The following is a 26,126-nucleotide window of genomic DNA, read 5'->3' as shown; positions in this document are numbered from 1 at the left end:
ATTTTATTTTATTTTATTTTATTTTATTTTATTTTATTTTATTTTATTTTACTTTACTTTACTTTATTGTACTGTTTATTTAGTTTGGGGGGGAGGGGCAGAGAGAAGAGAGAGAGAGAGAGAGAGAGAGAGAATCCCAAACAGCCTCCCCCAACACAGCGCTCAGTCCCACAAACCCAAGAATATGACCCGAGCTGAAATAGAGCTGAAATCAAGAGTCGGAAGCTCAACTGACTGAGCCACTGAAGTGCTCCCTGAAGGCATTTAGATAGGTGGGTTCAGTGGTGGAAGAAGAGGGTGTGTAGGGAAGGACTTTGGGAAGGCAAGGTGGTCGGGGTGGTGGTAGTGGTATTGTGGACTGGGTGTATATATAGGGTGAAGAGAAATGCCCATTGGTGGTCCAACTGGGAAAGGGTAGAAAACGCTAACGATGGCACTTAGGTGGGGAAGAGTGGGTAGGGAAGGAGCAGGCCCACAAGATTGCGCAACTTCGGGGAACAGTGTTCCCAAGGAGAGGGACGGGGAACCTGTGGAGTTGGGTAATCCAGGGGCCCTGACCAGGTCTCTGACCACAAGTGTTCTCTCCCATTACTGGAAAGTGTATTTCTGATGGGGAGGGGTGAATGCAGGGATGCAGTATCTGGTTTGATCAGATTGGTCTTAAAGATTGCTTACTGAGTGCTGGCCTAAGTTTTTTGAGATCTCTGTCTCTTTTGATTTTACTTTTGACAAATCAGAAGTTGGTAAACAGGAGGGAATGTAATGTCCCTGGTCACATTAGAGTTTGGGTAAAAGTACAAATGAAGCAAATACTAGGTGGTGGTGATTGTCATTTAGCATCATCTGCTATCCAGAGGGAATAGTTAATGTAAACTATTGAGGTAACTCGTGATTCTCTCATGGGAAAGAATCTCATGGAGACTATAATAAATGTGGAATAAATCACAACCTAAATTATTAAAGAATAATCATTTTTGGTTTCAATTTCTACAACATTCCATGTTTTCTTTAGCAGGTCAAATTAGTCCATAAGCTTTCTTCTTTTAAAAGAAATTTTATTCTACCAGGTACTTGCAGATCTGTCCATAGAGCCATATTTTCTACTTGCACTGAAAATGTCAAGTAGTGCTCTGAATTGGTGACAGCTATAGATTTAATGATTAGATCAAGCAGGGAAGTGGCTTCTGAGCACCAGTTAGATTGGTTTTAACGTAAACCTCTTTTTCTGAGGTTATTAATTATGTTCCAACAACAATTCTCTGACACAACCTGAGTGTCCAACAATTCAATTCTGACACAAACTGCCTGGAGTGAGTGCATACCCCACAAGTTAATGTTTCAGTCTCATAAGATTGCCCCACTTCAGATACCAGCCACAAGTATCAGGTAGCCCCAGAGTACCTGCACTTCTGCCTGACAGGCTAAAAATTTGGGGTTCCTCACAACCTCCCTCCCCCAGGTTCAATAATTGCCAGAACATTTGACTCACAGAACTGGGGAAAGCGTATTTATGATTACAGTTTCATTATAAAGGATACAAACCAGGAACAGCCAATTGGAAGAGGGGCATAAGACAAGATCTGAATTGGTACAGCTTGCATGTCCCCCCTTGGTTATTGCTGCCTCCCAGTACATCAGTGTGTTTGTTCACCAAGCCTGGAGCTCCCCTAGCCTGGTTTTAGTTTCAGTTGAGGTTCCTTGATGTAGGCATAACTGATTGAATCATCAGCCTAGTGATTAAACTCCAGCCACCCTTCTCGCCCCTTCCCTGTGGTCTGGAGATGAGGCTGAAAGTTCCAACCTTTTAATCTTGTGTCTGCTCTTTCTGGTGAGGCCAGCCTCTGCCGTGAAGGTATCTAAGGGCCCACCCTGAGTCACCTCATTAGCATAAGTTCCAGTGTGGTCCCACCAGGATCCTTATGAATAACAAAGGACACTTCTGTCTGTAAGGATATACCAAGAGTTTTAGGAGCTCTGGCACAAACTGGGGACAAAGACCAAATATATTTTTTTATTCTACTACACTAATAATCCAGCTTTGCATTCCATAAGTAGATGCTACCTAGAGAAGGCTACCTAAAGTTAATTTAGGTGAGAAGTAACAGTATGCATTTACTGTTAATTTGATGGAGGTTTTGGTCAAGAGAATGCAAATTAAATAGCTTCAGATTACAAAAGAACAAACTTCTCCCTCAGTCAATATGAAATGGCATTCTCAGAATGTGTTATAGTTTCTTGGATTTCACAGGTGCTGTATCTCTAGACTTGCCTAGTGCAAGAAATGAGCTCCCTTAATAAGAAATCAATTACACAATATTCATGTTTTCTTTTGGTATGACGTTAAAAAGATTCAGGTGTACATAGTGCACTGGTTAAGAGCATCAGCCTAGCCTGGGTTTTAGTCTGAACTTTACCACCTACTTAAATGTTGATCTTGGATGAGCCACTTAACATCTCTAAGTCTCATTTTTATATTTTTCATGTATAAAGGGAGGATAATCATAGCAAATACTTGTAAGTCAGTAAGACAGTCCATTTGAAGGCTTTGGCACCGTGCCTGGCATGTATGTATGTGTGTGTGTGTGTGTGTATATACACACACACACATCTAAGAACATCAGCTATTATTAGCTGTGTGCATACATAGCTAAGCTCACCTGGGTTGGCATGTCCCAAGGGGCCAGGAACTATATCATTTTACTTCCTTTTATAGGGAGACATATAGGACAGCGTATAAAACATTGCTGGGCACACAATAGACACAGGTTATCTGTCACTTGAAAATAAAACCTGCTCTGGGTATCTGGGAAGTATAGGAGTGACTCTGTGATGGAAACTTCCAGCCCATTTCCAGAGCTGGCCTAAAACTAAGAGATGGAAAATCTCCCTGAAACTATAGAGCATGCAGGAGTCTAGCAATGGGCACTGGGGCTCAGTAGCAAAGGTACTGTTAAACCAAAAAAAAGGGAAACTGATCCAGGAGACATTTTTATCTTTTGCAGTATACCTTGAGTGCATTGAATTGGGCATAATCACATGAGACTTTGGGAAGGAAACAGCGAGTCTATTTCAGCCAGTCTAGAAAAACCTTGGAGAGTCAGCTAGCCAAGTACTATGTTATGTGTGTGCTTCTCAGAGAAAGTGAAAAGCCCAGATACACTGGTAAAGGGCTTACCAGCTGCTTGAGGTTCAGTTGTTGGTGAACTCCCCTAAGGCCAGCTCTCTAATTCTCCCTGTAGCTCACCCATCTGGAGATTCTACTCTGGTGGGACCACCACTGGACTTAGATCCTAGTCTGGGCTCCACCACCAGTTATTCTGTATTTTTGAGCAAGTTACAGGCCCTCTTTGAGTCTGTTTCCTTAACTGTGACATAAAGGATTTGAGATGAAATCACTGTTTCTCAAAGTGTGGCTTTGGTTATATTTTTAGTGTATATGCTGCTGAAATGAGCACGCAAAAGTGATTTTTTTGTACTATTGATGGTACATAAGATTTTTGGTGGTACACAGATGAGACCTTTTTGTTTACTAGTTCTGTATTTTACTGTGTATTAATGAAAACAAAACTAGCATGCCCAGACCTGTGACTTCATGGATAGTGTTGCTTAAGATAATATTAAAGTGGGTATGATTTTTTTATGCTTTTAAGAAAAATATTGGGTGAACTATAGTTGATGGTAAATGGATATGTGAGATCATAAAGGCTGTCTAGGAAAGGCTGAAGTTTGTAATTCTAAGGTTCATTAATTCTGCTCCAGTGCCACACCTTCATGAAGTCCTCTGGGGGACACAGCAGAACAGGTTCAAATTTGAGTGGATTTAAAGACTCAAGCAAATTGACAAATTTCTATTTCTGCATTCATGGTGAAGATATCCGTAAGTAGGCTGTATAGAATTTAAAATATTGTAGATGTTAGTAGTGGTGGCTTTTTTGTAACGAATGAAAAGTAAGTAGTAATGCTTTCTCTTTCACTCTAAGCAGTTTTCCTACAACCTGGATTGATCTTTTTTCCTTTCACTTTTTGGGGTTGGGACTCCCCATAGAAGCAGCTAGGATTCTGACCTATTCTGTTGGGGAGGGAGAAAAAGCCAACCCTCGTGCTCTCTCTCACTCTTACTTATTTATTTATCGATCTATCTACTTACTATTTATTTATTTATTTATTTATTGCCAATCCTCTCTTTTGAATGCATGCTAGTGCATGTATTCTAGGTTCTGGAAGGCTGAGGCTGTGCCCTGTCTTAATCTTACTGGTAACTTCTTTAAAGGTATAGTGTGACACCTGCCCTAAAATGAAGTTAAACACTGAGACAAGCTTTATTTAAAATTTTATTTCACTTTTGTTTTATTGGCTCATAACATAATGGGTGTCGTGAGAAGTAAACTGAGCAATGGTAAAAAAAAAAAAAAAAAAAAGAAAGAAAGAAACAAAAGTATTGTGGGAGGTGCTTTCTTTTTAAGGAAAACCCTAGAATAAAACTGAAATCTTGATTGCATAATAGGAGCCAAGAAAGTTGCTTTCACATGTAGTCTGTTTTCTCGAGATTGTTTTTTTGTTTTGTTTTGAACCTTAATTACCTGTGTTCCCTTGACATTTTCTGTGTATCTTCACACTGTCATCTTTCATTATCTACTTTGCTTGTTGGCCAGTGTTCTGCAAGTGATAGTGTTCTGTAATTACTTCAGCATAAAGGCCCATGCATCTGGTATAGTTCCGTGTAATAGTTTAATGTTTCAAATTGTAATTTAAAAGAATTGCTATAAAGGTGGTTCCGTGTCTATTACCTTTCGTGCTGTGTGTTATGTAGTCAAGATGAGGTCAAAATTGAGCACAGTGGTGACAATGATGTAGCCCAAGATGATTTTCCTCCTTCATTTATTTAATACAGAGTTTCTACTTGATTTCATAATGAGAAACTCTTCAGATGTTTCCCAACTGAGGTAAATCTAACGTTCCAAGCCACAAGCCCTCAATACTTGGTAAATTTTCGTTTTGTCATTCATACAGTTTTGTCTCCTGAGAGAAGTGGTGACTTGTGGTATTGGGCACACTGGGAAAGGGAAAAAGCCTTTACTCAGGCCTATAATTTTGCAGGATTAAAAAATCTTTTTTTCTCCACTAAAATCTGTTTCATGACATATATGACATTCATCCTTTGTGCAGATTCACAAGACTGCCTTACTCATTGTAGATGTCTTTCAGAGTCCATTTTCCTTGGCGCAGAGTTTAGTCATTACTTATATATTATTGCTGGTGAGTCGGAGGAAATCCTAAAAGGGGATGGAGAGGAGTCGTGACATTTGCCCTTGGTCTGTAGACTAGGATTTGCAAAGCTAGAGTGAGGTTGTTTATTTCTTTCTCTTCTTGGAAAATTGCCATTGGATCAATGAGTCTTGGTTAAGATATCTTGTGGGCAGCTGAGTCGTTGGGCCTTTAAAGATGAGAGCCCCATGAAATACTATTCTTTCCCAGTCATACAAATAATTATCTCCATGGTAGTAGAATCTCCACAGAAGTGTAAGCATTCAAGATCACACATTTAAAAAGATAAAATGTAATTTAGAGTCAGAATGAAAGATGTACAAACAGTGGTAGAGTTCTAAACCTTCTCAAGTCATTCTTCCATGTTTCCAGCACTTACTGGAGTAAGACGACTTACTCTGGTGTTCTCGTGGAAGACTAACATTTTAATTCTTGTTGGAAATTGAACTTTCATGGTAACTTGAAGTAAAAAAATAATAATAATAATTGCCGGCTTTAACTCTTAACTCTAAACTTCCCTAATCAAAGAACCAGAATTACTTAGTTTGTCAGGGCATTTGCTTTTCTAAGTTCCAGCTCAAAACCATTGCTCGGCCTAGCAGAGAGAGATAATAAAATGTTATGCAACAGGTAAAAATCTTTCCAGTTGCCTTTTCCCCATTTGGAAGGTTACAGTTTTTCCTTCCCTCTGTGTAGTTTGGCCCAAGTTTCCCCTCAGTCTGATTTGTCGCTTTACCATTTGCATACAATGCTTAAGTTGACTCACTCAACACCAAGTTCTGCAGGTCTCCTGCATTTAGTGCTTCTGACTCAGCCCACTGAAGTGAAAGAGCTTTTGATTACAGTAGCAGCTTAACAGAACAAAACTTTTATTTTTAATTTTTTTAACGTTTATTTATTATTGAGAGACAGAGCATGAACAGGGGAGGGGCAGAGAGAGAGGGAGACACAGAATTGGAAGCGGGCTCCAGGCTCTGAGGTGTCAGCACAGAGCCCGACGCAGGGCTCGAACTCACAAACTGCAAGATCATGACCTGAGCCGAAGTCAGACGCTTAACTGACGGAGCCACCCAGGCACCCCAACAAAACTTTTAAAAACACACTGTTAATAGCACTCTCAGTTTCCAAACAGATGCAAGATATTCTAAGAAGAACCATCCTATATAGTTTTCAAATTAGACGTATATGAGCAGGGGACCAGCTTTCCCAGACAGAATGTGGATCATTCATAGGGAACTTCTGAAACTCAAAACTAGCTTTGTAACCTAGAAAAATTTGGCCTTCAGATTAGATGCTTTCACCATTGTATTCAAAATGAAGTGTGTGTGGTCTGAATTTTTCTTAAAGGACTGACACTGGGATTGGATGCACAACGTGTGTTTATAGGTTGCCAGCTATTCATTCCGGTACATTTAAGTGCCTTTTGTGTATCTTGTTCTTAAGGCCCTTATGATGTGGTAGGAAAAGAGACATAAGAACAACTAGAAAATGTAAAACCGTTGCCAAAAAATATCTGCCATAAATGAAGATGTGGAGGGGCAGAAAGGCTCTAGGTCAGCTTGAAGGAGTCAGGAGAGGAGTCCTGTGGGAGGTAAAAATCTCAGCTGAGCTTGACAGACATAGACCAGAGAGTGAGATGGCATTCAGTAGAGGTAACAGGATGTGTAAACCTAAGCATGAGAAGCGTGGCATTTTGGGGAATGGCAGGTGTTTATGGCTGAGGGATGGGGAATATATGAGATGGGGAGAATGACAGTAGTTGAGGCCAGACTCAGAAGGGCTTTCTTTGTACGCCTTATTGAGTTTGGGATTGTGTTTTGTAGGTGAAGGGGAACTATTAAATAATTTTGAGTAGGGACGCAGCATAGTCAAGTGTGTGTTTGTGTGTGTGTGTAAAAGATCATTCCGGTGACAGTGTGAAAGAGGTTGGAGGGAGCAATCCCAGAAGTAGGGAAAGTATTTGTGAGGGTGCTCCAATAAAGATGTCAGGGGCCTGAACTGTAGAATTACTGAGGATGGGTAGATAGTCAAGAGTCAGAATTTATAAAGTCTGCCTTAATCTGATAAAACTTTATTGTTTGGATGTCCCGCATGGGTCAGTAGGCTGAAGGGTGCCCTGTTCTATACAGTCACTCAGAGGCCCAGGCTAATGAAGATTCCACTCTTGTGTACTATCTTGGTCACCATGGCAGGGGAAGAGATGGCTGGGATGTCACATGCCAGCTCAGTGTTTAGGGTTAGAAACGATAAGAATCACAACTGCCTACAGCTCATTGGCCAGAAATAGACACATTTCCCCACCTCACTGAAAAGAACCTGGGAAACTGGGGGAGCAGATGGACAGTTTGGTGAGCTTTTCTGTGCCACAGTGTAGGGATTTGGGTAAAGTGGGTTTTTTCTGAGATTATTTCAGTGTATCAGCAGTACCAACTTCGTAGGGTAGATGTGGGCATTAACTGCTGTCATGACTCTAAAATGCCTAGTATTTTGTCTGGCACAATAAGGCTATTGAAGGGGACCTTTAAGTTTGATCTTGAGAGTTTCTCACTGTGGGTCATATCTAGTGAGTATAATCAAAAGTTAAAAACCAAATTAAAGAAAAGGAATAAATTATAGTGCATCCTAGAAGTGAGGGTAAGGTAAATATTGCTTCATGAAACTTTTGAGTTATATGTGTATTTACATGTGTATTTGGTCAGGGGGTAGTGTTCATTCTCACTGAAGGCTGCAGTTAAAGTGGAAGGCAGTGATCTTGTTCTGTCTCTCATTTCACAGTAACTGAAAGCTTATACATACCACACAAAAAACTATTCATTTTATTTAAAAAATTTTTTTTTAAGATTTTATTTTGGGGCTCCTGAGTGGCTCAGTTGGTTAAGCGTCTGACTTTGGCTCGGGTCATGGTCTCATTGTTTGTGGGTTCAAGCCCCACATTGGACTCTGTGCTGCCAGCTCAGAGCCTGGAGTTGTTTCAGATTCTGTGTTTCCCTCTCTCTCTGCCCCTCCCCTGCTCACACTCTGTCTGCCTCTCTCTCAAAAATAAATAAACATTAAAAAAATTTTTTTTAAGATTTTATTTTATTTTATTTGAAAGAGAGGTGAGAGCACACACAGGGGAGGGGGAGGAGAGAGAGAATCCCAAGTAGGCTCCATGCCCAGTGCAGAGCCCGAGCGGGGGTCAGTCTCAGGACTGTGAGATCATGACCTGAGCCGAAATCAAGAGTTGGACACTTAACTGCCTGAGCCACCCAGGCACCCCTAACGATTTTATTTTTAAGTAATCTCTGTACCCAACTTGGGGCTCGAACTTACAACGCTGAGATCAAGAGTTGCATGTTTTACCTACTGAGCCAGCTAGGCACCCCAAAAAACTATTTTAGTATGGTTTTTGAAAGAGTTAGTTTAAATTTCCATATTTTAAAAACTGTGGGTTTGAAAAGCATTATCCTTAATTATGAAAAACAGTAAAACATGGTTTTGAATTTTAGCTTTGCCACTTGCTGGCTGTGTGCCCTTATATAAGTTATTGGTATTTTCTGTGTCTTAGTTTTCTCATCTATAAAACAGTGATAACACCTACCTACTAGGGTATGATTGTTGGATTAGTTCATATGTGTAAAATGATTTGAAAATGTTGGGTAGTACATTGTAAAACTCCTGTAAGCATTTGTGGACGTGATTGTGTAAAACTGGCTAGTACCGTGCATGTAGGTAGATTTGTGCGGTGTGCTTGGTACAAAGTATGTGCTTATTCTTTAGAAAATGTTTGTTAGGTGCCAGTTAGCTCTTTTCACGTTACCATGCACACTCCCTGCCTTCTTAGAACTTGTAATCTAAGATGTAATAATAATAATATCCTTTATCTTCTGTGCACGTGTTATTTTTGGCTATCTGCTTTGGTGTCATGAATGTTTATGTTCAATAGGAGTAAAGGATACATAATGCATTCAAGCTTTGAATGCATAATAGAAATAACAAATTGTCTATTATAGGGGCGCCTGGATGGCACAGTCAGTTGAGCGTCTGACTTCCACTCAGGTCATGATCTCATGGTTCGTGGGTTTGAGCCCTGCGTCGGGCTCTGTGCTGACATCATAGAGCCTGGAGCCTGCTTCGAATTCTGTGTCTCTCTGTCTCTCTCTCTCTCTCTGCTCCTCCTACCACTCATGCTCTGCCTCTCTCTCTCTCCTTCAAAAATGAATAAAAAAAAAAATTAAAAAAACCCCACATTGTCTACTATAATAAAATGTCAGCATAGGCAGTTCCTATAAAAATTCAGTCCGGAGAACTTACTGGAGGAGAAACCAACAAAATACTTTTCCTTTCTGGATTTAAAAAAACTTTTGGCCTGCAAGAAACAAGTATCAAATTTGTTTATAAGATTGTTAGGTTGATTTCTCTTGCAGTGAGTAGTTGGTGTCAGCCAACTGATGAGCAGTGAGAAATGTGCTGTGCCTTTCTCAGGGCAGTGGTGGATAATGACTTTCATTTTGATAAGCCAGTTGGTGATACTGAGGAGTAGTGCCCTGGGTGAATAGGAGTTAATCCTGGCTGCCTGGCAGAAGTGGATTTGTTATATAATTTATGGCACCCAGAAGCCCTTTGGGGAGGTCTTTATTGTCTTATTATCAAGACAGTATCCATCTAGGCCTGAAGATTAATTCTTGTTGCTCCCATCTAGTTCCACCAGAGTGGTTCTCATAACTGAAAGGGTAGCAGTTTGCTGTGAAATGCCTGCACTTGGCTTTTGCTTTGACACAAAGGTATGTTAATCAAGAATGGCTATTAGAAATCCAGAAATGTTTCAGTTAGTGATTTATTAATAGTGTAGAGGACTTTTTTTCTTGTTAAACTGATTTAACTTTTGAAAAATGAGTCATATTCAGGGTTTCAAACATTTCCTCTTTGACTAGCCTCACAAAAGGTGTATGAACATTTCTGTCTTGTAAATTGCTGCTGCCGTTCATTTGTGTCTGTTTTGCCATTGCTGAAACAAATGCAGGAGTGTCCGTTTGGTTTTCCATCATCTGACACAAGTGGACCTCTTTAACTCTTATTACCGGTGTCCACTGTTCAACAAACCTGTACTATTTTTTGTGACTCACTGAGAAGTCATGTGGTGGTGTGATCCCCGTCCTTAGCTACCAGCACTTAAACTTGTAATTTTCAATGTATTGTGTTAAAACAGATTTCTAATTCTGGCTATTTTTCTTTTCAATTTTAGACCTAAAATTGGAAGCTCTATTTTTATAAAACACTCTCCTAGAAAAGTCACTGGTGTTGCTACCCAAATATCATAACTGGGCCCGGAGGCGGAGAGAGCAAAAGCTAGCTGTTTCACATGGTTAAGCAGAATGTGTGGGCCTGCCTGCCAGCCAGCAGAGGTGGAATCTGCCCTTTGCTTTCTTGGCAAATGCATCTAGCTTTGAAGGCCCTTCGTTCTTGGCCTTTCTTTTCTTGCTGTCATCTAAAACATAGTCCGTTGTCCCCTGTGGTTCTAACGAGATGCAGGACCTTGATGGTCCGTATCTCTTACTATCTTTGATGAGGTATGCTCTTTAACCCTCAGAGTTAAAAGCCACTGTGTCATCAAGCGACTTTTAGTAAATACAACAGTGGAATAGCAGTATAAAATGGCTGTGTGTTCTTCATGTTCAATATGCAGTATTCAAGAAAACTGCTGGGTTTTGCTCTTGCATCTCCAAACACCTTAAATGTGTGATGCCGTAGTTTACTGAGGTAGAGAAGATGTAGTTCAGACCAGCACCAGAAGGCTTTTTACTGGAGTTCACCTGACTGGCAAACCCTTGGAGCTTCCTAGAGTGCCACATGGCAGTGGCTTGAATGAACTCTTTGGACTTTCTCCCTTGCTAAAAGGAGAGGCCGGAGTGATATCGATATCCATCATTAATGTGAATTTTTTCCAAGGGGCTGGGGTGCAGGTTAAAGAGAGGCTCGACAGGATGAACATGTTCTATTTCAACTTTAACTTTGGCTCTTGTTGGGTTTGAGGTGAAAATTAGCTTGTGGCATGTGGAGAGTGGTATATGCTGGCTGAGAAGCTGTGTTTTACATTATCTGGGAAATGATGAGGTAGGGAATAAGGGGACAGTTCCTACTCTCTCTTCTCTCTGAAGGTAGTGAAGTACTGGGAGGAGAGGAGTCCAGGAGAAGTTAGACCTTAGGAAGCAGTTCTGGAGAAGTGAAATTAAATTCTCCATACTTAGGGCTTAACCCCCTTTTAGTATTTGGTAACATCATAGAATTGGTATAAATGGCTACCAGTTGTTGAGTTCTAACTTGTGCTAGGGACAGTGCTAAGTATGTTGGACTCCTCATTTATTCAATCATGAGTTAATACACTTAATGTACATAGACTAGTGAGTGCCTTGTATAGAAGTGTTCAGTAGATCTCAGCGACTATTATTCACTCAACAGATATTTATCAAACTGTTGCTTATGTGACACAACTTAGGTGCACAGGACAAAGAGGTGAATAAGATAAAATCCCTGCTCCTGTGGCATTTGCCTTCTAGTAGTGGGAGCAGACAACAGGTAAGTTAACAAGAATTTCAGAGAGTGGAATGTGCTGGGAAGAAATAAAATAGTGTGTCAGATTGGATGGAGATGGAATTTGAGGTTGGTTGAACAGTAAAGGCATCTCAGCATTAGAACTGAATCCCACCTGATGCGAAGGAGCCATTTATTCTTCACGGTGACCCTTTGATTTTCCTAGTTTTTAGGTGAGAAAACCGAGGCACGGGTGATTAAGTGTGTGCTGGGGCGCAGACAGAGCTGAACTGTACAGACTCAGTCATCTGTGTGCAGAGCATGTCCTGCCTTTCTCCGAAGGCATGAGACTGTACTGGGGCAGCTGTAGGAGCTACACTATCTGCAAGTGGGTTTTCTGGATGGACAGAATCAATGTGGTTGCAGTGTAGATAAAATCCTGATGCATTTTGGAAAAGTTCCATGTATTTTCATAGACCTCAGTCATTGGATGCAAGCTTTGCGTGTATTTGTATGTATCTACAGATTATTCTGGGTCCAAAGCTGTCCTATCAGATTTTCAAAGATACTGATGACCAAAAGAGCTTATGGTACTGCTGCTTTATTTTAGGATTTCCTCATAATCGGTTTTATGAAAATAGGGCCTAGCTGTTAGGGCACAGTTTTGATAGCTTTGCAGTGACCATTTGGTGGCAGCAATTTTGGCAGGTCAATATGGGCGGGAAGTGGGCAAGAACTGGGCTGGAATCATCAGATGTGTCTTTTACCATGTCTCTAATACTGTGATCCCAGCCATCAGGTATAGGGGTCTATTTTGATTTAATTATCTGCTTATCTTTACACGTGTTAATGAATACTTTGGCTTCATGCCATGTGAGTACGCATCTGTGAAATAAGTAACTGGGGGGAAAAAAAAGCCCAAACCTTGGGGCCTCAAGTTTCAACCTGCAGGGAATGGATTTCCAATAAAGACATACAAAAACGAGCATTTACTGTCACAGTTTTTAAAACCTGAATTCTTTCTTGCTTTCTGTCTTGCTGTCTTTCAAGAGGGAGAGAGAGTGGGTGCACGTGTGAATGAGCGGGGGAGGGGCAGAGAGAGGGAGAGAGATAATTTTTTTTTAATGTTTATTTATTGAGAGAGACAGAGCGGGAGTGGCAGAGGGGCAGAGAGAGAGGGGGACACAGAATCCGAAGCAGGCTCCAGGCCCTGAGCTGTTAGCACAGAGCCCGACATGGGGCTTGAACTCAAGAATTGTGAGATCATGACCTGAGCCGAAGTCAGATGCCAACTGACTGAGCCACCAAGGCACCCTGAATCTTTTTTTTTTTTTTAAGTTTATTTTATCCATTAAGAGAATCCCAAGCAGGCTCCATACTATCAGTGCAGAGCCCCATGTGGGGCTCAAACTCACTAACTGTGAGATCAAGACCTGAGCTGAAATCAGGAGTTGGACGCTTAACTGAATGAGCCACCCAGGTGCCCCTGGAGAGAGAATCTTCAACAGGCTCCAGTCTAGCATGGAGCCCAACATGGGGCTCGATCTCAAAAAACCGGAATACTTTCTAAATAGGCTCTTCAGTGCTTGAAACCAAAGAGAGATGGTTTCAGCAATAGTAACTGAAACCAAGAGGGCAGTCAAATTCTGGTCAGATCTGGTCTTTCAGTTTCATAGGATGTGGTTTAGATGAGATACCTATTTCAGCTGGAAGATTGATCATGTTGTTACTATACAGAGGAAGACTTCCAGGAGCTCTTGCTTTACAGCTTTTCACGTGGTGTCTGAGTGCTGGGAGGAGGTTCCTCCTTGGGAACATGAGGATGACAGAAAGTGTACACAACAGAATAAAGCAGCTGTTAAGTGCTCTGTGGCCTGTCTGCTTGAAGGAGGCCAAAGGTGATAAAAATTGCAGTTGGAAAGGTTCTTTTGCTCATTAGTAACATCAGCTTTTAAATGGCATCCTAGTGGCCCACCCACTTGTAATAGAATTTTACAGTTTGCTTGAGTTTGGGATTATTGGTCCTGGTGTTCAGCTAATGGATTCCTTTGATGTATTGGGTTGAAATTGTGGCCTAGTAAATTGGTTCTGGATGATGAATCAGAGAGCCTAGGCATCAGACCTTCTTTCTTTGGAGTGACATAGCAGTGTGTTGGTAGGGACTCTTTCTGTTGTGGCAGTAAACCTGATACCCGGTTTATGCAAAAGAATTTATTGGCTCACATAACTGGAGTTCAGGCTTTGATCTGACTTTAGGTAGTACAGTTGGATTCTGGGTACAGATTATGCCTTGAAAACTCATTTTATCCTTGTCTCTTGGCAGTGATTTTATTCTTGAGTCTTATATACATTTAAGTTGAGACCCATTTGATAAGAAGGGACCATTTAATCTTCACAGTGACTCTTTGATAGGCATTATTATTTTCTCTGGTGGCTCTTTCAAGATGACTACAGCAGCTCCAACTTCCCATACTTGCATTGCTAAGATTCACTGTCTTCTTAGGTCTCTTGCATAACCCTAACCCAGTCAGTTGAAGCCAAGGGCATGTGAGGCTCTGGTGGGCCTGAGTCACATAGTCCATTATGAACCCCACCCAACTCTTGGGTGAACTCTTAGCCCCTGAACTATGTGGCCAAGAGTTCAAGAGAAGGCTCTTCTAGTGAAAACTAGGTAATCACCTGATGCAGAGCCTAGGTACTGGGGAAGCAGACAAGTGGGTGTCAATTTAGATAGAATTAAAAGGTGTCCTTACGAGTAATCTTTTTCTGCCCCCCACTCTGCATCATTTAACAACACTGTCTTGAAATCCTTGAAGCCAGAATCCTTGGATTTGTCAGCCTTTTTGATGTGATTTACAGTGAAGCAAGTGATCTTTCTTTACCTGTTTCCATTCTCCTTTGGTGGTTTGATATTTCCCCTTCAATATAATGTCTTAATGTGCTTTTGGTAAGGATTTTTCAAAAGAGGTTGAATTAGTTGACAAATATCACAAGATAATGTTGGGAGAAATACACACTCCCAGTACATTGCCATTATACAAGTTGATATTCTTTGGAATTCAGATTGGAATTGTATATGTGTGTGTGTGTTTGCAAATCCTTTGATCTGTTGGTTCCACTTACAGGAATTTATTCTCAGGAAATAATTATAAATGTGCTGAGTTTTAACTGCCTGTTCTGTTTATTATCACAGTATTATTTATAATAGTGAAGTATTGGAAGCAAGCTAAATGTCCAACAATGAGACATAAATCAGCCTATTATGGTACCTCCATTCAGGGGAAGACTTATCTGAATATTAAATATGTTTCAACAGAGAATCTCAATCTTTTTTTAAAAAAATTTTAATGTTTATTTATTTTTGAGAGAGAGAGAGAGACAGAGCACAAGTGGGGAGGGGCAGAGAGAGAGGGAAACACAGAAAATGAAGCAGGCTCCAGGCTCTGAATTGTCAGTACAGAGCCTGACATGGGACTCAAACCCATGAACTGTGAGATCATGACCTGAGCCGAAGTGGGACGCTTATCTGACTGGGCCACCCAGGTGCCCCTCTCAACCTTTTTTTTGCACACCCTCTGCAGTACAGCACCGAATTTTTGACAGAATGAATAGTAGGCTATAAATAGTCTCTGGGTTACATAACGTAACTAGTGTGTTAGTGGTGATACCAGTACTACCATTGAATTGCTGCTCTTTAAAAGCGTTGGATGAGAGCACAAGATTTATATGAAAAAATGTTCAACGGAAACGATTACAAAATAGAATGTACGGTATGACCCCACATTTGTTTGAAAGTCCATGTGCATAATATGGACATGCATGTATTTTACTTGTGCCATCCATATGTGCTCATGTAAAAGACTGAAAAGACATACTCAGATATTAATTGTAAGTAGTGGGATACTAGGGGACTTTTTTTTTTTTTATCTTTATGCTTCTATTTTCTAAACTTTACAGACTAACTATGTAATATTTTTGAATTTGGCAGCAGGATAGAAAGCCTTAGTGGCCTCACTTCTCTGACCAGTTTACTGATGTGGTTGAAAACAGATATTCTTTTATTATACAGCTCTTCTCTCCTTCTGCTTCTTCCCGTCTGCTGTGCATTAGCAGTCAGCTTCCATCATGGGCCTCTAGGAAAAAAACTGATAAATGTGGCCTTAATGGATTTGGATTTTTTTTTTTTTAAAGAATTAGCAGACATTTAAGAGATTGATTAGTTACCACATGATGAACCTGAGGCATTCTTAGAGGAAATGTGGCTCTAGAAACCACATCTATACATTTGTGGTACTTCTGGTGCCCCTTTAGACGTTTGGATGCAGTCATTTATCATCTTTATATTGGGTTCCTTCCTCATCTTTTGACTCATTTCAGTTTCCTTTCTTGCCTTTCTTTTACTTAGGGGCAAAAAACAAAGCTGATCTCTAGTTAACTAATTTTCAATTTGTGACTACTGAATTCCTCAGAAGGAGACTGAAAAGTGCACAGGTGATGTGGTAATTGGGTGTTTGAGGACTAATCAACCACAATCAGGTAAGCCTCTAGGGTGGCTGGTATCCGTATGCTAACTGGAAGCCGGGAATTAGTGCCTAATCACTGGTTTACCTTCAGCAGGGCCTAATGAGGCTGCTGCATCCTAAGAAAGAAAACAAGCAGTGTAGAGCCAGAGATGAAGAGTGCAAACAGGCATGCCATTTTTATTACAGTGCCACAGAGCACAGATCCAACACAGCCCTCAGGTCTTAGACCAGGAAGGAAATTGAAAAAGTTTGTACAGAAACAGAGTAGTCAACCTAGAAATCTGGTGCCCCTTAATGATGCCTGCTTTGCACATAAGTGGGTAGTCTGTCCTGATCAATAGTGACAGCAAAAAGATTCCAAGTGTGGGTCAGTAAAATGATATGGCCCTTTTTTGGTTATTTTGAGTCATATGGGATTAAACATGTAGCTCATTACTGGAGCTCAGAGACCAAAAATGCTTCATTATTTGGTATTTGGAAACTTTATAGTACATGCCTGTGTTGGCTTGGTTGCATTTGGCAAGTGGTATTTGTTCTAGCCAGCCCATACTGGCCTCGGTCCTCTGGCCTTAGTTGGATATATATTCTTACTCTAGTATATTTGAAGTATGCAAGGTAAGGAACAGTAATAACACTTTAAAAAGAAAAGAAAATTACTCTGTGGAAAGCTGGCTGGTCTTAGTCATGTGACCTAAGATTATTTTATAGAAATATAACCAGTTGGTTTATTTTTTTTTTAAGTCCCCTCCCCTCCCCCAACGCCTTCTTTAAGCCCTTTTCTTTTTATTTGCGCTTTTGAGATTTGTTGATGTAGAAAGTCATGTGTTCCTATCCAACCCTAACTGGAAGTGCTGTCTTAGCTTGCTGCTGTAGTACATTTTAGGACAAAAAGTCTTTTAAAAGCATGAAAATAGCAGCAGACGGGTCTCGTTTGCTTTGGCAGAGGGAACAGCTTTCCCTCCCAAGTAGCTCTGGGTAAGACCTAATCTCCAAAGGTGATCTTGTAAGGCCCAAGTTCCAAGTGACAGCAGGCGACTCTGCATTTAAAGTACTCCTTCACTCTTAACCTCCTTGTTATTTTTGCAAGTTTACTTTCTAGGAAGTAGTTTACAAATGGCCACCACCCATTTCCTATCTTTTTCTCAGGTCATTCAGCATCTGTAGCTGCCAGGTGGGATCAAGAGGCTCTTGTGGGCTTCCTTTGAGACTCCCAAGGGGGGGGATGGTTTCTGCAAGTGTAGCGCATTAGCCCCTGGCAGTTGGAGAAAAGCTGTCTGAGGAAATCATGTTCTCTGGCCCTTGGGTGTCTGGCATATATAGTAAGACATAAAAACATGCACCCAGCTGGCTCCACAGACTGATGAAAGTTGGAAAGGGGTTTCTCATTGTCACTATATAGAAATACCAGCATTTGTCAGTGGTTTCTTGCTTCTGAATAGACACTAGATGGGAACAGAATGGGATGGTTAAGTCAGACTGGTCCCTTCTCTCCAGGAAGTCTCAAAGTAGATTGCAAGTGCCTTGTTGAGACTGATTTTTGGTGCCAGCATTTGCCTCCTGTGTTTTAGCTCCTCATTTCACAAGGTTGTTCCTTGGGTGACAGGCTCCCCATTAGCAGCCAACGCAGCATTCCTCTGAGTGAGCCTTCCTGACCCAACCAGCTGCAGCAATGAGCCAGCTCGCTCTGGTCTGTTTTCCATATGCCAGGGCCTATTGCTGACCCTGAAGAGATCAAACTAAGATGACTACAGAGAGGCAGACCTGCAAAAATAGTATAATCTTTCACCCCTTACTCAGACTGGAGTAGCCCCCGCTTTCTCTCTCCTCCTTTACGACTTCTTGTCTTATTTTCTCTTGGGTCTGATAGGCTTGGGCAAGAGAGAACTGTTTACTAAGCAGTCTTGCAAATTTTGATCGTTAGCCTCTTTGCATGCCAAAAAGTGAAGGTGGTCCCAGAACATTAAACTTGGAAGGACTAGTCTAAACTCCTCATTTTAATGTTGGGATCACACAGACTCAGCGAGGTTAAGTGACTTGTTCAATGTCTCACACTGCTTAGAGATACCAGACCAGAACCAAGGCTTCCTGGGAGTTTACTCAGTATCTCTGGTACACTTAGGTGTTGCTAATGTACCTACCCATCTCCATGGGAGAAAGGTGTGTCTTTGGGACACGTCATAGCAGAGAATAGTAGTGAGGCCAGTGATGAAGAATGGAGAGTGTAGAAGTCAGACTGCCTGGATTTGAATCCCTTTTCCTTTGTAGACTGGCTCTGGGACTGGAGGCCAAATCCCTTAAACTCTTGAGTTCTCTTCTCTGTAAAAAGAATTATAGTATCTTCCTCATATGGTTTGTAGTGGGTTAAATGTGACAGTTAATGGGAATCCCCTCAGTACATATGTGTAATTTAAAAGATACCACTATTACTAAATGTTTTAAATCTCCTTTCCACATGGACCAACCAGATTGACCCTTTGACTCTTGACTCTTTCCTTTCCATGTGGTGTTTCTAGTCGTTTAAAGACCAAACAAGACCCGCTTCTCTGAAACTTTCCCACAGGGTGAACTTTGGAGTCTGACAGGCTGGTTTTATTTCCTAGTTCCCCTGCTTAGTAGTTAAGAAACCTCAGTTTGCTCATCTGTAAAAACTCTGACAAGCTCTAGGTGTCTGTGAGGTCAAAGGCGGATGATACATAGGAAGCGTGCAGCCCTGTGCACATAACACACATCACTTCCCCTTAGTCAGCCCTCCACCTTTCTTTCCGTAACACTAGTTCACACACCTCTCTCCTTTTCCTGTCTCCAGTCACCCTGTGTCCTTGTGTGGTTTAGCCCGTCATGGTCATTATCTTCCATAACAGGTAGATAGTAAACCTGAGAAGACCCAGGGACTTACCTGACCCAGGGACTTACCTGATCTCACTTCACGAAACTGCCTACAGGATAGATCAGCTCCTGATCCCTCTTTGGAGCCAGAGCATCCACAGGGACCACAGCCTCTGGGATCGCCCCTGGCCAGCAGTGCCAGCTCCAGGCATGGGGCCAGGCAGACAGCCAAGTCCATCCCTATGAACAGCAGCCAGGGCTGGTACTGTGGAGGGGGGAGGGGAGACTAGGGCTGATGTGCAGAGAGGGAGGGTGACAGAATCATTTGGAGCCGAGATTGAAGGAGAAAAGCTGGAGGCTGATTGTGGTCCAGCATAAACTGAGCTGAGAGATAACTGGCATCAATCTTTCAGGTAAACCCCCAAAGTATAATTGTGCTAGAAGTAGGTTTCGGGTGTGCGTGTATGTGTGTTTGTTTTTTCTTCATTTTTCTTCCTGCCTTTGCTTTCTCCATGCCCCTCCTTGTCCCTGGCTCTGTTCAACTCATTAATGCCTCTTAGCTAAAGCAGGAGAGCAGAATCCCTGCAAGAACAGGTAGCTGCTGTGGGTACCTGGGGAGTCCTGCTTACCTGAGCTGCCCCCACCCCCATAAGAGCTGCACTGGCCACTGAAAGGAGCACTGTTCTAGGAGCAAGGAGGCTTGATTCTGTCACTGTCTTTGCAATAACAGCAGCAGTTACGATAAAGGTTAACATGTACTGAATACTTTGTGTGGGCAGAACATCTATGGATTATCTCATTTACTCTAACTTGGGGTACAGCTGCCCCATTTTAAAGTTAATGCTGACAGTCACAGTTGGTGCCATCACTGTAATTCACATCCAGGTTTGTCTGCTCCAAGAGCTCATCCTCTTCGTTACTCTGCTCCTGTTTTTCCCTTCCTGGAGTAGCTCCTTGACCTTGGTATGCCTCCATTTCTTTTCCTATGAAATGGGGATAATCATTTCACAGAGCTACATTTATAGCTATTGTAATATCCTACTAAATACACAGTGGTGCTTTGTTGCTGATCAAATTTGCCTCTGAGGGTGCCCAGATTGTGCTGAGGCTGCCTACTTCAGAGGTGGCTGGGATGACCAGCTGGAAAGGCAGTTCCATTAAATTAGTATAAATAAATAGTAAGCCAGAAATCCTGTCTTTTTTAAACCTACAGATCTGGGACTAAGTAGAAAGGGGAAGAAATCTGGAACTGGCTGGAAGCTTGCCCCAGGTTAGGGTCGGGGGTAACCATTGGATTCGTGGTGTCCATAGAGCACAGCAGATACCTAGCTTGATTTTATTCAGCGTCAATCACAAGGCAGTCTTATCCTGTGGAGAACTCAACCCTCCAGGTGTTTCTGGGCAGTGGTACATTTGAGCAGGGTCAGTGCTGTGGTTTAAGAGAATTTTTTTTTTTAAGTTTATTTATTTATTTTGAGAGAGCAAGAGAACACGAGCGGGAGAGGGCCAGAGAAGGGAGAGAGAGAATCCCAAGCAGGCTCGTCACTGTCAGCACAGAGCCCACTGCAGGTCTCATACTCCTGAACTGTGAGATCATGACCTGAGTCGAAATCAAGAGTTGCTGTTTAACCTGACCGACTGAGCCACACATGTGCCTCTCAAGAGACTATTCTTGAGCAAGACCCAAACATGTGACTCAAGGCAGGGGTAGGCATCCTGGCTGGATCTGGAAAAGCTGAAGCCTGGCACCCATTGTTCTGATGGGACAAGCTGCGGTTTTCATCAGGTAACCAGATATTACTTTGCTGTTAATAATAATGACTGATAGCTGTCCTATCATTTCTTTCTGGGGAGTGGGGCACTGTGTGGCAGGTACTCTTTATCTGTATTACCTGACTGAATCCTTAACAACAGCTCTGTGAGGCAGATACTATTCTGCCGGTTGAGGAAATAAAGGTTTCAATCAGGATCAGCAATAATAACTGGCAGAGTTGGCCTTTGATTTCAAACCTGGAGCTTTGAACCATGTCGATGGACTGAAACATCACTGCTTTAGGGCATCTCTGGTGAGGCTGAGCCCAAGGAATCTTGACTGCCTGGATCACAGTGGCAGGGCTCACTGGGAGAGGGCAGTGGGTAGGACACCCTTCTTGAGCACTGGGCAGGGACAGTTTGTCATTCTCTTTCCAGTGGCTGATGGTAGAACTTACTCTTCTGAGATCAGTGTGGTGACTTCAGAGCTCAGGACCCATCCATTGGTGGGCTTTCCCTGGGTGCTCTCATGTAGGTGGACTCAGCCGCCCAGCCTAGTGGTAAAGGCTATGTTTCTCGAGCCAGACATACTAGGTCCTCTTTATGTGATGTTGAATGATTTACCTTGTGCCTCAGTGTCCCCATCTTTCAGTGGGGTTGTGGTGAGCATATACGAGTTTTAATGTCCATAAAGTGCTTAGTGTAGTGCCAGGCATGCTATCAAGTGTTCAATAATTGACAGCTGCTATTATTAGCTATTAGCCAACAGCTAGCAAGTCCAGGGAGACTTATGACTTTAAAACATCTGAAGTGCTGCCAGCCTGGGACATAGGGCTTGTGAGACTCAGCCTCGAGAAAGCTCTGAGAGCATAAGTGTTTTCCCAAGGAAAGAGGTAGATGCAAAAGAAGGGGGACCATTGAATAATCGGGGCTGGACTCCCCATCAGATCTGAAAACATTGTGCTCTTGCTTGAGGTCATCAGTTGCCTCTACACTCCTGTGGAATGGGGGCATCTCACAGAAGGGGACCAGAATGGAAGAAAGAGATCTGACCTTCTGGCACTTGCTGATGGATCATCTGTTTACATTGATTTTCCCCTCCTTATCTGCTGGGCATGTTAAAAGCCTTCAGGTTCTGCTGTGTCAGGTCATCAAAGATGCTCTTATGTGGAGGGCCGTTTGGGTAAATGGGATTAGGGCCTCTTTGGGAGGCCCATCTGTTCTGTCCTTACCTGAAGGCCTAGGCGCCAGGATTTGGAGGAAGCTGGTACAAGGAAGCATCTGTCCCGTGGGGGTGGGGATGAGGGTGAGTGGCCTGGGGTAGGTGGGTCAGACAGAGGCCAGGAAATCCTCTTACTCTGCCAGGTACCCGGGCCTCCCTCTGCAGCAGGAGCTGAGCAGCAAACCCTGGTGAGTCAGCATGCCTGGGAATTAGAGCTGCCAGTCTGTGAGCATGTGGGGTTTGTATGAGTTTGGGCCTTTTGTTTCTTTTAGCACTGTAGTCTTTAGAAACACCAATCTGGAAACCAGACCCTCCACATGGTATAGTCCTGCTTGTTTTGAGATAATTCGGCTCCAACAGTTGCTTTCCTTGCATGCTGGTCTTCCAAGAATTAACCCCTTGCCTTTTAAAATTTTAAATAGCTTGTTCTTATGGCTTATTTGCTGTACTATTAAGGCACAGAAAGACTTAAGGAAACTTAATTGGATCTTTCCCCACACCAAAACCCTTCAGCCTTTCAGTGTTTTTTTTGAAGCCTAAGTGGAACTGCAAGTCTTTTGAGGGCACGTATGGGCACGTCTTTCTGTCAATTTATTCTCTTTGAGGGTGGAGAATAGGACACACCCTGATACAGTTGAGTCTCCGATAACTATAAGAGTGATCCTGGTGGTCATTTTAAACTTGTACATCCAGAATTTACCTGTAGAATTCCTTATGAAGATAGCCCCAAATGTATCTAGGCACTATTTGGAGGAGAGGAAAGTTCTTTAGGTAAAGTTTAAGCTCCAACCTTCCATGAAAAGCACCCTTCTGCCCCACTGCCTGTCTCCTAAGAGCTTTGAATTTGGATCATAAAGGTCCATGAACGCTTCCTAGAGCGGAGCAGGCATGGGACTGACATGGATTTTGGTCCACTTTGCCTACTCTGCTTCTGGCTCCTGGTCTGAAGTTCTGTTAACATTGTAACTTTGGTGGCCGCAATTACTATGGCAGGTGGTAGTATTTTACAGATACTAAGTTGTGGCTGGATCTTCTTGTGGACTAGTTAAGACACAGTTTGCAGAGAAATCACCTCACCCCTGGCCAGGAAATTTCTAACAATTTTTTAAAAACACACAAAACACACTTTTAAATAACGTAAGTAATAAACCACCATGAGGAGTTTGTATCAGCGCACACTCTTGTTTTTTAGCTAGCAATTACCCTACTATTTAGAGATTATATTGAGGTAAATCAGCATGTCTTTTAAGGTGGAGACCTCCTCTTGGAGGACTGAGCTTGCAGGTCTTCTAGGACCTTCCATTTTAGTGTGGACTTGGCTTGCACTCTACATACAGCCTTGAGGAGGACCTGAGTGGGGAGAGAGAGAAACTGAAAGACCAGGAACCTTGGCATGGAGTACAGGCTTGATGTTTGGCTCCTGTGGGTGGGCAGAGGAAGGGTGGAGAAAGGGCATTTCACTTACTGTGTGAGAGAGTCCCAGAGAGGAATTTGAAGAGATCAGAGACAGATTTTACTTAGCTATTTGGCTAGGACACTGTAGTCTTGACTCCACAAATCCTTTACCTCATCTTCAGGCCATTATGAAACTCTTAAATGTGGCTACCCTTTCTCCCTACTCATCCTACTTAAAAAGAAAATCTGAGGATTTTGACATTAGAAACTAGGAGATGAACTTTTTATTTGCACCTTCTGGCTTAATCCAGGACCAAACAACTTTCTTATGTGATGGCAAGTTGGCAAGACAGATTTCCTCTGGAATATTTCTGGCAAAACTGCAGTCTTCCCTGATGTGTTCTGCACATGAATCAACCTCTTTGTAACCTATGTTACCTTAAGAATTTTAGGAATTTTCCTTATTGATTCTCCATATGTGCCCAGCCCTGCATTTCCAGTGTGAAGGTACAGAGCTTATGGGGAGGTGGTGATGAACTCTGGGTCTCTCATGGTTGGCTCAATGAAAGAGAGTGGGGCCCCGGGGCGCAGTCCCTGTACTCCTGTCTCCTTATCCAGTGGTAACTGTTCTCTGATTTTCTTCTAGGTTGGCTAGCTCCTCTGGCTGATGGCATGTTGAGGCACATGGGCCAGTGGCAGCGAGGGCATCTGATCCAGAGGGGGCCACTCTAGAGGCCAGGCCACCAGCACCATGGGCCAGTGTGTCACCAAGTGCAAGAATCCCTCATCAACCCTGGGCAGCAAGAATGGAGACCGTGACCCCAGCAGCAAGTCACACAGCAGGCGGAGTGCAGGCCACCGCGAGGAACAGCCACCAGCCTGTGGCAAGCCAGGTGGGGATATCCTTGTCAATGGGACCAAGAAGGCAGAGGCTGTCACCGAACCCTGCCAGCTGCCAACGTCCTCTGGAGATGCTGGGAGGGAGCCCAAGTCCAATGCCGAGGAGTCTTCCCTGCAGAGGTTGGAAGAACTGTTCAGGCGTTATAAGGACGAGCGGGAGGATGCAATTTTGGAGGAAGGCATGGAGCGCTTTTGCAATGACTTATGTGTTGACCCCACGGAATTTCGAGTGCTGCTCTTGGCTTGGAAGTTCCAGGCTGCTACCATGTGCAAATTCACCAGGTTAGTCACAAATACTTAATGTCACCAGGTGAGCAGAGGAGGGAGAATGTACTACTGGGCAGTGGTGCCCAGCTGGGGTAGAACTGGGTTGGCTTCTTAGGGTTTTGGGTAAGTCTGTCTTTTTCTGACCAATTTCTCTAAAGCAATTCAGCCTCTGAATAACCGGCACCGACCATCTTTGCCTAAAGTTAAGCGAGGAATAACCCACGTGGAGCTCTGCTGCCCAGCCCCACTGCTGCCCCAGACGTTTATCTCTTCTTTCACTCCTTCACTTGTTGTTTCCCTCACTTCCTCACTCACTCGATACTTACCATGCACCTCTCCTGTGCCAGGCGCTGTGAGTGCCAGTTTGGGGAGCACCTTTGGTGTCTGCCTCTGTCACTGCGTGAAGCCAGTTGCCCCTTCTAGCTTTGCATACATGTCCCTTAGCCAGCATGCGCACCAAAAAGGACAGCGGGCCCCTGTGACCAAGCAGTAGTTGTGCACATCTCCATGGTCATGCATCCCTGTAGAGGTTGTTTGTGGGGTCGGAGGGGCAGGGTCACCTCAAGGTGTGGTTTCCAGAGCACTGGGTTATAAATAAGAATTGACTTTGAGACACCCCCCCCACCTCCACCTCCCAGTTTCTAGCCCCTGGGTAGATTACCCGACAGACTTTAGATGCCTTATATTTTTAGCTGATACAGCAATCTCTGAGAAGATGATTAGTGAGAAACCTTGTTGGAACCTAAAAATCCTACATAGATATTAAAAATACATACTCAATTTTCGTGGTTTTTTTTTTTTAATGTTTATTTTTGAGAGAGAGAGCGTGCATGAGCAGGGGAGGGGCGCGTGCGTGCGCGCGCGCGCACACACACACACACACACACACACACACACACACACAGAATCCAAAGCAGGCACTAGGCTCTGAGCTGTCAGCCCAGAGCCCGACATGGGACTCCAACCCATGAACCATGAGATCATGACCTGACATGATCAGGTCATTGGACACTTAACCGACTGAGCCACCCAGGCACCCCCACAGTTTTTTGTTTTTTTGTTTTTTTTTTACATTTATTTTATTTTTGATAGACAGAAAGAGACAGCACAAGTTGGGGAGGGGCAGAGATAGAAGGAGACACAGAATCCAAAGCAGGCTCCAGGCTCCGAGCTGTCAGAACAGAGCCCAACATGGGGCTCGAACTCACAAACCACAAGATCATGACCTGAGCTGAAGTCAGACGCTTAACCAACTGAGCCACCCAGGCGCCCCAGTTTTCATTTTTTAATAACAGAACTTTGGCCTCTGGTGGCAGAGTTACCTAGGTTTATCCAGAATCTTTGACTCCAAAAATCTCCCTTGGCAGTCACCAAAAATATTCGGAAAACAAACAACCCATGGAGAATCAAAAGGAAAGCAGGAAGACTTCCCGTCTGGGAGGGGAGTCTGCAGCTTAATTACTACT

The 26,126-nt window shown here is 42.9% G+C and overlaps 1 protein-coding gene across 10 annotated transcripts in view; it reads left to right on the top strand.

Annotated features, from left to right (window-relative positions):
- The window catches only part of DCUN1D3 (defective in cullin neddylation 1 domain containing 3), a 39,153-nt gene that overhangs the window by 7,381 nt on the left and 5,646 nt on the right, over positions 1 to 26,126 (top strand). For 6 of the 10 annotated variants that reach the window (XM_049638398.1, XM_049638403.1, XM_049638397.1 and 3 more), the window contains 2 exons: positions 16,181 to 16,311; positions 24,140 to 24,675. In XM_049638398.1, the coding sequence (XP_049494355.1) occupies positions 24,245 to 24,675 (431 nt within the window). In that variant the 5' untranslated portion in view covers positions 16,181 to 16,311; positions 24,140 to 24,244. The remainder of the gene's footprint in view (positions 1 to 16,180; positions 16,312 to 24,139; positions 24,676 to 26,126) is intronic. The other 4 variants (XM_049638406.1, XM_049638407.1, XM_049638405.1 and 1 more) reach the window with 1 other exon arrangement.

Source organism: Panthera uncia, chromosome E3, assembly GCF_023721935.1.
Source record: "Panthera uncia isolate 11264 chromosome E3, Puncia_PCG_1.0, whole genome shotgun sequence".
In the NCBI taxonomy this organism is placed as follows: Eukaryota; Metazoa; Chordata; class Mammalia; order Carnivora; family Felidae; genus Panthera; species Panthera uncia.
This window is presented reverse-complemented; position numbering and strand designations above follow the sequence as displayed.